Genomic DNA, 12,852 nt, shown 5'->3' with positions numbered 1-12,852 from the left:
AACCACCCAGGGCCTGAAATGTGAGAGGTTTCCAGGTTTAAAGTATCCAGTGATGGCCAGTAATACAGAGTCTGACGCGTGGCAGACACTCAGGACATGCGCGGTGATCCACTGAGTCATGCCAAACACAGTAGATCCTTGAATAATAGGGGATAAGGGCAAGAAAGAGAGAGAGGGACGGGGGATGGGAAGGGGTGGGGTGAAATAGCTGGCAATATAATATAATGGCTCAGAGTTTGGACTTTAGAAACAGAGACCACGGTTCAAATTTCACCTACGCTGTTTCCCGGCTTCAGAAGTAACTTAACCTCTCTATTTCTACATTACCATCTGAGAAATGGGAATCATAATGCCCACCTCGTGGGAGGACCGGATGAGATAGTATCTGGCATGACCAACGCCATGCCTGGCATGTTAGGTTTACCGTTATAAGTTAACTGTTATGCCATGTGACAAGTGCAAAGACAGATTTCTGTGCAAAGTGCTGTGGACTCTTGAATGTGCAGATTGGGGAAAAATCTGAGACCAAGGGGCCCACATGGCTGGTTTCTGAACACCCTAAATTGAGGGTGCCTGCTCTTGGGACCAAAAATTACTCCTTAAAGCGAGAAAACAGATCGTGCCTAGTCTATGCTTCTGGTTCCACCATCATTTGCTTGGTATAATAGGACAGCGGTTAAGACGATAGACTTCAAAGTCCAGCAGATTTGTAGGTAAAAATCAGTTCTACCACTTAAAACTGTGTGACTTTAGACAAGTTTTGTACCTAGTTCGAGCTGTAGTGTTTTCATCTTTAAATAGAGATAATAGTACACTCTCTCTATGGTTATTATGAAGATCAAATAGAAAATGTATATAAGACGCTTAGCATAATACCTGACACATAATAAACATTCAATAAATGGCAGCTATAATTATTAATAATAATCATAATAATAAAGAACCAGTTATTTGCTGTTACTTCACTTTTGTAACATTAGAAATTTGACTAGATAATCTCCAGTTCTTTATGGCAATAAAATTTTATAACCTACGGCCCCAACAAATCAGGAGAAGTGGAGAAGTGAAAGGGTTAACTCCTTGCAGAGTTCTGCCTGGTTCCCATTGCCCAGAGGGGGCCTTGTCAGGAGGAAACTGCTGATTCCTGCCTGCTTCTGAGCCAGAGGGAAGAGGAAGCCTACACCCTTCTCTGGCTCCAGCCGCTTGCAGTGAGACAAACCCCGGCTAGTGACCAAAGAACAGCGAAAGCACTAGGAGAGAGGTGACATGTGGGACCAGGACCTCAGGGAAAAGAACAGCTCACCATCATTCCCCACTTTTACCCCAAATCACATTCTTCTGATGCAGCCTTTACAGCAGACAGGGCAGGAAGGCTGCAATAGGAGGGCCCCCTTATAATCCAAGGAGTCCCAGACCCAGGGACCCAGAGACATTTGGTGGCTTTAGAGGGGATTAAGGTTTGATGAGAGAAGCTGTGGTCCCAAGGATTAATTTTAACATGCTCTCTGGACTAACAAGGAACTCTCAGATGAAGGATCTGAGCTCTTTCCTAGAAGAGGGAAGAGGAAGGGGACTATCATTCATCGAATAGCAGCTATGTAGTAAAGACTGTTCTGGGCAATTTAACTGATCTCACTTAATCCTCAGTATGACCCTATGAAGCAAGGATTATCATCCCCATTTGACAGATGGAAAAAACAAAAACTCATAAAGACTAAATTGCTTAAACCCACACAAAGGTTTTAATTTGGCTCAGCCCATATGACTTCTGAGTCCAAGTTCTTTCTGTCTAGTCATGCTTCTTTAAGGAAAGCCATACTTCAAGGTCTCGTCATTTGCGCAAAATGAAAAGCCCATCAGGTGTTTAGGAATATCTGACCATTTAGAGGAGAGAGAGAAGTGCCGGCCAGTTCTGGGGGCTTGGACTTAGAGCCAACAGTTTTCCTTACAGTCTAGATTCTAGTCAGGACAGATATAAAGAAATCCACAATCACCAGCGGATTTTTGCTTCTCATCATTTCTCGGAAGCTGGCTTGGGTTATGCCTGTGCCTATGCAGCCTTACCAGCCCCCAGAAGAAAGTGCAAAAGAAACTGAAGCCATGAAATCGAGGACTTTTCTAGCTGAAAGCAAGCTCGGTGATTACCTGATCCAATCCTTTCACTTTAAAGATGAGGAAACTGAGGCTCAGAGAAAGTACATGAGCCACCAAGGTCATGTGGCTGGATAGTCATAGAGACAGGACTACAATTTAGATCTCTCCTGAGTCTTGCCCGCTGCCTAAGGTGTAGGGATGAGAAAGACAAGTAGAAAATGTAGAACGTGGTTGCTGATTCTCTGACTTGCCTTTCTAGGGAGCAAGAAATTTCCACATTAGCTTTAGGAATATGCTGGCGAATAGTAAATAACTGGCTCAATGCAGGCAGTAGTGGTGGTGGTGGGAGCCTTTCAGAAGTATTTGCCAATTTCCATGGTGTAAACATGCCCAACATAGCTGATTTCAAACCACCAATGTGATGTCACTGAATGCAGAGATGCACAGTCATCCCCCATGTGCTGGCCCCAGCATACTGCTGCTTCACTTTCTTCCTGAGAAGCTTATCCTTTCTGCTGGGTGGGCTTCCATCTTATCCAGACTTCAAGGTCATTCTTAACCTAAAAGTTAGTTCCCTTTGCTAAAAAATGTGCACACAGACACACACACACAACTCTCACATACACACAAGGGTAGCACCATCATTTCTACCAATAGCAGGAGCATTAGCTCCCTACGAAAACCAAAGAATCACAAGATACGAGTCTCTGTTCCCATTGGAATGGACGGGAATTCCCTGGTTTAACAATTACATGCCTTAGCTTAATAAACCAGTTGTCGGTGAGTGATGCATCAGCCCGCCCTTCCCTGGCCAGGGTGAGAAGAGAGATTAAAGAGAACAGGTTGCAGAGTTCCCCCTGACGCTTTTCTTCCCATGACAGTCATTTCCTTCCTCATCTGGATGCTTTTTCAGACCCAGAAGGAACAGCTGCCATAGGACTCGGGGCTCTTTACTGGCTCAGAGTCTGCAGCCTTTGCCCACAAGATTCCATGTTGTTCTGCCAACTAGAGCATTCAGAGGACCCATCATGGCCCAGTAGAGGCACTGTGCAGAGACCGCAAGCCCTTAGGCGGCCTCTGTCCTCAGGAAGCATACAGTCGCATACAGCCTTTTTAACTTTTTTTAACTGAATGAGATCTCAGAAACACAATTTAACATTTCGCTTTAACGGCCCCAAAGAGGATTACTCTTCCAAGTTTATACGACCACTTAGTGGTAGAACAGAGACTAGAACTCAGTTCTTCCTGCTTTCTGCCCAGCTACTTTTTTATTTGCTTAAGGCGATCTTTCGGAGGTGCCCCAGTCTCCTGAAAGATACTGTTTACACAAGCACATCACCACTCCCTTCAAAAGTCCGGTAATAGGAAGGATATCACCTCCAGAATTCTCTTTTATTTATATCTTCTTGAACATGGCTAAAGACCTATAACGCCAATAGTGGAAATCGTTGTACAAATTAACAAAACTCTCTTGCATGCATTATTTCATTTGCTCCTCGATAATTCACTACGAAAGGTGGGCAGGTAGTATGACACACGAAGAAACTAAGGTTTATGTAGGTTCAGTAACTTTTTCAAAGTATAAAGTTCTGTTTAATATTAGGATGACACTTTTCAATCTATCCCCAGTATAGGATGTGATGAATAGTTGACTGGTTTAAAATTCTTTATGCCCAAAGGGATGCCTTGCAGCCAAAGAAACAAACAAGAAATCCTCTCCAGGCTGGTGGAAATGCTGGGACATTGCTTCTAGACTGAATCTCCACTGCCTAAATAGAAAGATCCCCACAAAATGGCATGGTCCATAGGGACCATGAAAATGACCAGAAAATGCATTTAAGCCATCAGCTTTACAAATTACCCCTGGATCTCTTGGCAGAAAAGTGAATGGGGTGACTGCAGGTGAGTGAGGAAGATTGCTGGTTCCTCTCCCTGGTTTCACTGTGGGATTCGTGGGCCAGCTGGTGAGAGGTTGTTTGCAGCAAGCGTAAGGACCCTGCATCCCATGTCTGTGCCTCTCTGAAGCCTGGTGTTCTAGGGCTGGCGTTTGGGATGGGCTAGTGTAAAGTGACTGCCATGCCTCTGTGGCTATTCACCCAAATTCCCTCTCCTTCCCTCCAGCCGGTCCCTATCGATGACAACTTCTGTGGACTGGACATCAACCAGCCGCTCGGAGGCTCCACACCGGTGGAGGGCCTGACGCTGTACACCACCAGCCGGGACCGCATGACCTCAGTGGCCTCCTACGTTTACAACGGCTACAGTGTGGTTTTTGTGGGGACTAAGAGTGGCAAGCTGAAAAAGGTAAGAGTCTGTGAGTTCAGGTACCCAGTACCATTTGGCTTCTCAGCTGGGAGCCCCTTCTGGAAGACAACTGTTGGTGGAGATTTAATTATGGGCAACTCTTAATATTCTTGGTGAAAGGAGTTGGATAGGGGAGTAGATAGGGGTTAATTCTGTGGCTTATCTTCTGGCTTATCTGCTTCCTCCAGCCATTAGGGAGCATCTAGGGAATGCAAACATATTGCAATATTGCCCAGACTTTAAGGAATTAGGAAGGTGCGTCTGCCTAAGGGAGAAAAATACCTCACTCTTTATCTCCCAGTCGAGTAGAACTGATTTTTTGATTCTCTAAATTATGAATCACCAACATCACGAATTCCTCCCCACGGCCTGGAGAGTTGATTGTACCGGTCAATAGTCACTGTTGACGCCAAAGCATGTGGTTGAAGGAGATTGTGGGTCTCCATTCTCAGAACACAGGCAAGTGGCGGGGCTGCTTTCCAATGGCACGTGCTACCTGGGTAAGATGCCATTCTCCCGTCTTTCCTCTTCTGCAATCACAGGCTCTTCTCCACCCCTCCACCCCTACCCCCCAAAACCTGAACTGCCAGGAGGAAGTAGACTACTTGTCCTGTGCCTGCCTTGGGCACCTCTGCCAGCTGGAGGGCACAGGCTGTCTGGGGCGGGCAGTGTGGGCAGCCTCTTTGTGTGGCAGGCTGAAGCCAGGGGTTTGTACCTGCTTGCCTGGTGCTTACAGTGTGGAGACAGAGCACAGGTGGCTTCATCGTGTGGGATTACAGCAGGCCACGTTCTTTCCGCTCTCAGCTAATCCCCTTGCCCAAGCTTATCCTCCTGCCACCTTTCCCCAGTCCCTCCACCTGTGGATCGAGGCACAAGCAATACCTCAGCACACCTCACCCTCGATGATGACGTCACCCCTGTAGCTCTTTCCTCCTGATCCATTTAGAGCCTGGGAGAGATCTTGTTTGGGATGTGGAAGGCGGGTGTCAGGGAGGGAGCCCAGGGAAGAATTTCCGTGTTCTGCTTGTTCTGAGTTGCTGCCAGAGGTGGTGAGAAAAACTGGTCTGGGTTTCTGCGGAGGGGCCAAACCCTCCAGACATCTTCTGGTTCCCATAAGACCAACGCCCTTTAACTCTGTTCTCTGTGGAAAGTGTCTTTACCTGTTTCTGTCCTGTGTCCCCTACCTACTCTGATGGGGACTGTGGACCTTGGCTTGGCTTAGAGGCACAGGGAAGAGAGGATGAGTGTGGTTCCTGCATTTGTGTCCCCAAAGTGGGAGAGGAAAGGAACGGCCTTATGAAGTTCTACTAAGATCTAAAAGTGGCATATTCCACCAGGACAGAGTTCAACTCGGACCCCTGAGGCTCACTACTTCCCTGCTCAGCAGGCTTACCTGGGCAGACTCGCCTTACACAGGGGCATTGGCCCAAGGGCCTATGAGAGTAGAAATCTAGCCTCAACTCTCCTTGTCAAGTCATGTGCCCAAAGTTGTAAACATCTGTATAGAAGGGCTTCTCTTACCAATCTGCCCCAAAAGACAACCTTTTTCTAAATTGCACAAAGGCTTTCTAGGGACCAGCAGTAGCCACAACTGTTCTCTGCATCATTCATGTAGCTCTGTCTCCTTTGTCCTCTTGAAAGTTTTATTAAAGGCAGGCATCATGCTTTATTCGTATTTATTTCCTTTGCCCTCCCTAATCCTTTCACTGTTTGGTCACACGTGGGATAGACCCCAAAACTGTTTCGAAAAACAGAACTATCCTCTAAAGAAACTTAGAGATCATCTGGCCCAATACTTTTATTATTGGGCGGGGAAACTGAGGCTCAGAGAAGAAAAGTGACTTGTCTAAGCATAGAGACTAGGACAAATCTCTTCTTGCCCTGACACCCAATTTAGCATCATTTTTACTTAAAGAAGCAGCCACAGAACCCGGGGATGTAGCCTGAGAACAATCTTCGGGTCCAGGCTTGCTACAGAGTTCAGCCAGGGGTTAGTGCCTCCACAATCTTCGTTCCTAGATCTGAGTTGAGGTGTTAATGTTTGCTGAATGGATGGATGAGAACTGAATAAAGGAAGAACAACCCAGCCACTCAAAGGGACCCTTGCGCTGGCCTTACCCATATCTCTGTGCATCTTGCACAGAACACATAGGGGGCTGCTTGGGGCATCTTCCCAAACCACATACCCATGTGAGCTAAGTTCTCCAAACCCTGGCAGACAAGTCGCTATAGAGACAAGTCAGTGGGTTCAAGGGCAAGGCTAGGGGTGTGGCCGCCCACAGCTTGTTCCAACCTGCAAGTTGGCTACTCCTTCTCACTTTTCCCTTCACCTTTCTTTGACTGTGTCTATGAGCTCATAATACCCCTCCTCCTTCTCTGTGCAGCTCGCCCTTCCTTCCCACCCACACTCCTTTGAGGCACTTGGTACTCACACCCCGGCTCCTGCTGGCTTCCCATTTACTCACTCATCTCTCTCCAGAGAGAGCGGCCCATGAAGAATTTATGGAATGTCCCCAGGAAGCCCTACCACGGTCCAGGCCCCATAGCTCTTTCAACACAGGAAGGAAAATAAAGAAAAACACTAGCCAAGGGTTTGGAGAAGGGAGGGAAGCAGGTTGTGTCAAAACTACTCACCCCTTGCCTGTCTGACCAGGCGTCTGTCAGACTGTCCAGCCCTCACCCACTGCGGCCCGTAGGAAGAGGATGTCCCTGGGTGGGGAGGTGGAGAGGAAGTGGAGACTCATGAGGACTGCATGACTATGAGGTGCTGTTATGCTCTGTGTCATTACCCGCTCCTATACTGTTCTCAGCTCGACACAGGGAGAACATCACAGATGAGGCCACGGCCTTCTGAGCCACAAACACGCAGAAGGAACAAGCAGAAAAAAGACAAGACCTCAAAGCCAAGATGTGAGATGTATAATACTTACATAGGCTAAGGGTCAGCGTATGACAGGTGATAAGGAGACAGGCAAAGATTCACCACAGGATTGGAAAAATTCCAGAGAAACCAGCTGCAATGGAGTGATCAATCTGGAAGGCTTGATCAGGGAGGAAGATTACCAGGTTTTGCTTGAAGACTGAATGAGACAGATGAATGGATGAAGTAGAGTATGAGAGAAGGGCATTCTAGACCTTGCGTGCGGATGCAAAGGACGGGCAAGGAGGGTCAGGTGTGCACAGAGGGGCTTGGAGGACCCGGCGCGGTAGAAGGTGGAGGTGGCGTGCCATGAGGGTCTGATCCTAAGAGGAGCGAGTGAGCAGGATCTTGGGATCTTCACTGACCCCAAGGTTGGCATGAATCAACTGCATGACACAGTTCTAGCGAAGATCATTAGTCTTCATCTCACTAATAGAAGGACAATTTCCAGGTCATGAGAAGTGGTAGCTCCACGTAGGAGACAACATCGTACGAGGGCGTTAAGCCAATGAGAGTGTGAGATAAACAAGCTCTGGAAGGATGTGGGAGTCATGCTGTGTGTTCTTCATACATATTTTTTAAAGGATGTTAAGCCAAGAGGAGAAGCGTAAAGGAGGAGACAAAACAGCTTTCTTCAGATACTATAATTTACTGAGCACTTAGGTGTCAGGTGTTATTCCAAGAGCTTTCTATCTATTAACTCACTTAATCTTTCTATAACTCCATGAGGTAGATGCTATTATCCACCTCCATTTTATAGATGAGAAAATGGAGGCCAAGAAAGGTAACGGTGTCCAAGGCCACATAGCAAGGAAGTGGTGGAGCCAGGATTTGAATCCTGATCGTCTGCCCAAGCTGTGAAAGATGAATTAGACTTATTTGCTGTGTCCCCAGAGGGCAGAATAAGACCATTGCGTAGCAGCGACAGTAGATTAGCTTTCCACTTAATATAAGGAAGAAGTTTCTTGCACCAAAATTGTTCCATAATGGAAAGAATTGACTCAAGAGGGAGTGAGTCCCAGTCACTGGAAATATCCAGCAGAGACAGGATGATCATGGATCAGGGCTCTTGCAGTAACCACAAGACCTTTTCAATTCTGCTGTCATCTTTCCTCTAGCTCCTTCGGTAGGAGTGGGTGACGGGGGTGGAGGGCAAGCCGTGGCAGAGCAGAGAAGCAGAGACAGGGAGGCCACGGCCTCTGGGTGTGGGCTTCGCAGTCATGGCTGGGTTCCAGCTTGCCCTCCGAGGGTGGTGGGAGCCCCTCCAGGGGTCAGGAGGAGGTGCTTGGCACAGAGGGGGCAAGGCTCGGCCAAGGCGATGAGGGCAGGCAGGCCTGTGACCGGAGCTAGAGGAGGGACAGCAGGGTGTCCTGGGCTGGGTTAACTGTGATGACGTCCCTCCGGCTAAGAGCAGGCTGCGGGAGGCCAGAGAAGAGATACTAAAGCAGATGGAGGAAGAGCAGTGGCATTAGGAACTGTAAACTCATTTGATTCCATTTCCCAGGTTGAAGGGAGGGGTCCAGGAGCCTTTTCAAGTACAAGTCATGGGGCACAGGAGGGAAGGGGCTGAGCTGAGAAAGCAGAAGCCCGCAGGACGTGAGAGAAAGGACTCTCTCTCAAGGTTTAGGGCAAAGTCTCTCTGGTTTCTTCTCTCCTTTTGCAGCTGCTAAAATGGCTGCCTCAGCCCTGGCTTGAGTCCCTGCAGGCCTCCTCCGGCCCTGAGGCCCTGAGGCACTTACACAGCAACAGGGACTGCTGGCTCTTCCCCTGTCCCCACTGGAAACCTTGCCTGCTGCTCAGAAGCTGGTGACAGGTCCTTCACCCTGTCCTTTCAAGCATTGTGAGCAGCGCCCTCCTCAGCCCCTCGTGGCAAGTAATTTTGTTCTGACGGCATCTGACAAGGGAGCACCTGCAAGTGTGTCCACTTCTCTCAAGATTCGCAGATCCTGGAGGACAGGGACCCCCTTTTTCATATTTGCGTCATCCATCCCACTGCCAGATCCAACATTTGTCATGCACTAAGAGCTCGTTAAATATATCTCAAATTTATTGGGCACTTTGTCCATGCCAGACACCTATTTGCACTGATTGGAATAGATCAGACAGCAAGAGTGACCCCTGTTGATGTGGCTGGTTTGCAAAGGAAGGAAGTTATGACGTGTCGAGCGGGAGGAGGAGGCGGGAGGATTGGGGTGGCGGTGGGATGAGGAGTCAAGGAAACAAGAAAACCGCTGGTGGGTAACAGGAAGAGTTTGTTTTCTGGTGAACGGCGTTTGGAAGAGGGTGGGGTGGTACTCTCAGAAACGGTGGCGGAGGTGGAAGAAGGGGACAGCATTTATACTGTGGCTTGGCGATCCCCAGGATGGCATGGACAACCATCTGCCTCACCTGGATCCTACAGCAGGGAGGCGAGTGCAAAGGCCCAGGTAACCACCGCGCCCCTCTGCCTCACCGGCCCTCTGTTTCTAGGACTCCTGGACACTTGCAAATCCACAGAGACAGCCCTTTTCAAGTTCTGGGGAGGGCACTGGCCCCTTTTGGCACCACCTTGTTTCCCATTAGCTAACAGCCGGGCTGCTCAAATTCCTGAGGAAAATTCTTTTGGCCTTCCCCTAAGGGACATACCAAACCGAGTTCTCCAGTCCGCAGCCCACAGGAAGCCCTGACGTCCTAATTCTATTCTTCTCTTTGTAACCTCGCCAGCAATTTTCTAAGCAAAGCCAGGAAAACTGGGAGCTTCTTGCAGTAGCAGTTTAGGCGGTGGAAAGAATCCATCAAGAGCATGAAAGTATTAACTCTACAGGCCCCGGGGTTATTGCTCAGTTATTTGGTAACATATTACTTACAAGATACCTTTCTATGCGTGGTCCCTTCCATCTTCTGCAAAATCTTCAACTAAGTGTGGTGATCGCCCCCTGCATTTCTGCTCCATTTTACAGATGTGCAAAACTGAACCGCAGAGATATTAAAGATCCTGCCCAAGGTTACATGACCCCAACATTGGCAATGTTGACACATTGGCGATTGTACTTCCTCTCAAAACACACAGAAGAGTCCCTAACCTGTGACTTGGCTCCCTCGTGGGGTGGGGTTGTCTTGGCAGACAGATGGCTAAGTTGGATGAAATGCTGAGAAACATGCTTTTCCCTCTGTGCTAACTCCTCCAAACAATAGCCACTCATTTCTCTGAGTGGAAATGATTCACTCGTCTCAGTGTGAACCTTGGATCGAGGAAACAGCCAGAGCTGCGGGTCCAATTCCAGGAGGTGTTGCAGCTCCCCTGGGACCTGTGACTGCTGATCTGATACCCTAACTCCCCAGGCATCTCAGCAGAGTTGGGGCTGCGCGAGCAGAGAACAGACACCCTCCCGTCCTTCCCCGAAGCCTGCCTAGGAGAGGCCGGTGGTGGCTCCGAGCTCGCCACCATAGCCCTAGGAATGAGTCTGGCTTCCTGCCCAGGCTCCTGCTGCCAAACTCACTGTTTGTTTTGTTGTTTTATAGGCCTCTTGGGTCTAAAGAACTGGTCTTCCGAAAGCTGGGAAAGGCAGCTTTTGGTTGGCACAGGGAAGGAGTCACATTTACAGAGTCTCCCCAACCCCCACCCCTGGCCACCGCATCCCCCTGCTTGACCATGACAGGTGTAGGCAGGGGATATGGGTTTCTATCCAGAGCCCCAGCTGACCCCAGGGGAGGATGCCCTGATCTCCCAGAGCTGTGACGAAAGGGAGCAATGAAAGGTCCATTTATTTTTTGCATCTTTTGTGCCGCTCCTCACGTGCTTCGGTCTTGGACAATCCGTAGAGGAGGCATCAGGCTGTGTGCTCAGCAGTCTGCTTTACATCCAAGAGTGAGCTGCCTGGAGCTCAGGGCTTTATTGCAGGACAGGTGAAACACAGGGAACTGTGTTTTGGGGACGGGGTAGGGGAGGGGGGTGGAGCTCACAGAATCCAGGTGACCCAAATAGGCCATGCAGAATTTCCAGGAGGCTAACGTTTCAGAGCCTTCCTCTTTAGGAAAACACAGACCACACCGATGCACAGCCTTTAAGGCCACTGAGCCTTGCCTGCCTGCGGATATGGGGCAGGGACATATATCTCAGGTTGGAAGGGACCTCCAGAGACCAGCTGGTCCAGTCTTCTGCCTTCGGATAGGAACAGATTTGTATAATGAAGAGTATATGAGCTTATGGGAGGGATGCCATCCTGACTCTAACCTACTAGCCGTGCGACCTCTGAGCTTCAGCTTCCTCAGGTGTAAAATGAGGACAATGATAATACCTGCCTCATGAGATTGTAATGAAGATTAAATGAACTAATCCGCTATTGAACAAAAACTTATCAAATACCTACTATGTGTCATTTGCTGGGCACACAGGAGTAGACAAAACTGTCAAAATTGCCTGCCCTAATGAAGATTATTATATCTTAATGTGGGAAGACAGACAAATTTTTTAAAAAATAAGTAAGCACAGTGTGCTAAGTTTAGAAGATAATTAGTGCTAATGGAAATAATTAGAGCATAATGGAATAATTTGTGTAAAGAGTGATACCAAGCTTAAGCATATGTGCGCTTAAGTATTATTATTATTATTGTTACTTACCTTGTGAGCCTCGAATTTTTCTTCTGTAGAGTGGGTCATAATGAATGCTTTGCATGGTTGTTATAAGGACTAAATAAAATCAAGCCCTTAGTCTAGTACTTGGCACAAAAGTGCTTTCCACAATTATCCCTAACATCTTTGAGGATTCCCCGCCAGCCCACTCTACTCTGGCTCCCTGGGGAAGTGGAGCTGTCATAGTGACATGTTCGCAAGGTCAGATGGAGGAAGAGAATCATGCCCCCTGCCCCCAGCCCTGAGTCATGGGAAAAAAAATACTTAGATGACTAGACCAGCTGAGCCGAACTAATCTAATCCTGAACGTTGGCACCGATGCATTAGTCACCAGTGAGAGCTTTCCGAGTTTCAGATCGCCAAACAATATGTACTGACCCCTCCCCAGGGTGGGGCTGGGGAAGTGGCAGTTTGCTCCTGCAGCTTTGCAGAACTGACTGAAACAGGGCCATTCTCTGCCCTTCTCATGCTCCCAAGCCAACTGTAAAATCCTAGTGCTGCACAGCTCTGCCTCAAATTAACTGTGATCTTGGGGAACCTCAGAGTACTCGGAGGTACCCTAATGCTACCTTGTGAGATTGCTATGCATGTGAGATATGGGGCATGTAAGGTACCTAATACAGAGCCGGATGCATAGCAAGTGCTTAATAAGTGCCAGCCATTGCTGACATCACCACTTTCACCATGCGTGTGACTCTCACTGGCATTACTTCTGCCCCTCCTATACTATTAACATGCTTTTCTTCCAAGGGCCCAGATTCCCTTGGTTGCTATTAGCTCATTGGTCCATAACATTTTGAATGAACAGGAAGGGCTGGGATATTTCTCTGCTCTGTTGCACATGATGATGCTGAAACTCGGAGAGATTATAGACTTACTCAGGGTCACAGGGTAAATCAAGAGAAAATGTGGGAATTGGAAC

General features: G+C 48.2%; 1 protein-coding gene across 1 annotated transcript in view; it reads left to right on the top strand.

The window, feature by feature from the left end:
• The window catches only part of PLXNA2 (plexin A2), a 212,899-nt gene that overhangs the window by 25,395 nt on the left and 174,652 nt on the right, over positions 1–12,852 (top strand). The window contains exon 3 of the mRNA XM_011372463.2: positions 4,216–4,398. Within this exon, the coding sequence (XP_011370765.2) occupies positions 4,216–4,398 (183 nt within the window). The remainder of the gene's footprint in view (positions 1–4,215; positions 4,399–12,852) is intronic.

The sequence above is a fragment of the Pteropus vampyrus genome, unplaced genomic scaffold, assembly GCF_000151845.1.
Source record: "Pteropus vampyrus isolate Shadow unplaced genomic scaffold, Pvam_2.0 Scaffold207, whole genome shotgun sequence".
In the NCBI taxonomy this organism is placed as follows: Eukaryota; Metazoa; Chordata; class Mammalia; order Chiroptera; family Pteropodidae; genus Pteropus; species Pteropus vampyrus.
The sequence above is the reverse complement of the archived record's forward strand: the minus strand, read 5'-3'. Positions and strand labels throughout refer to the sequence as shown.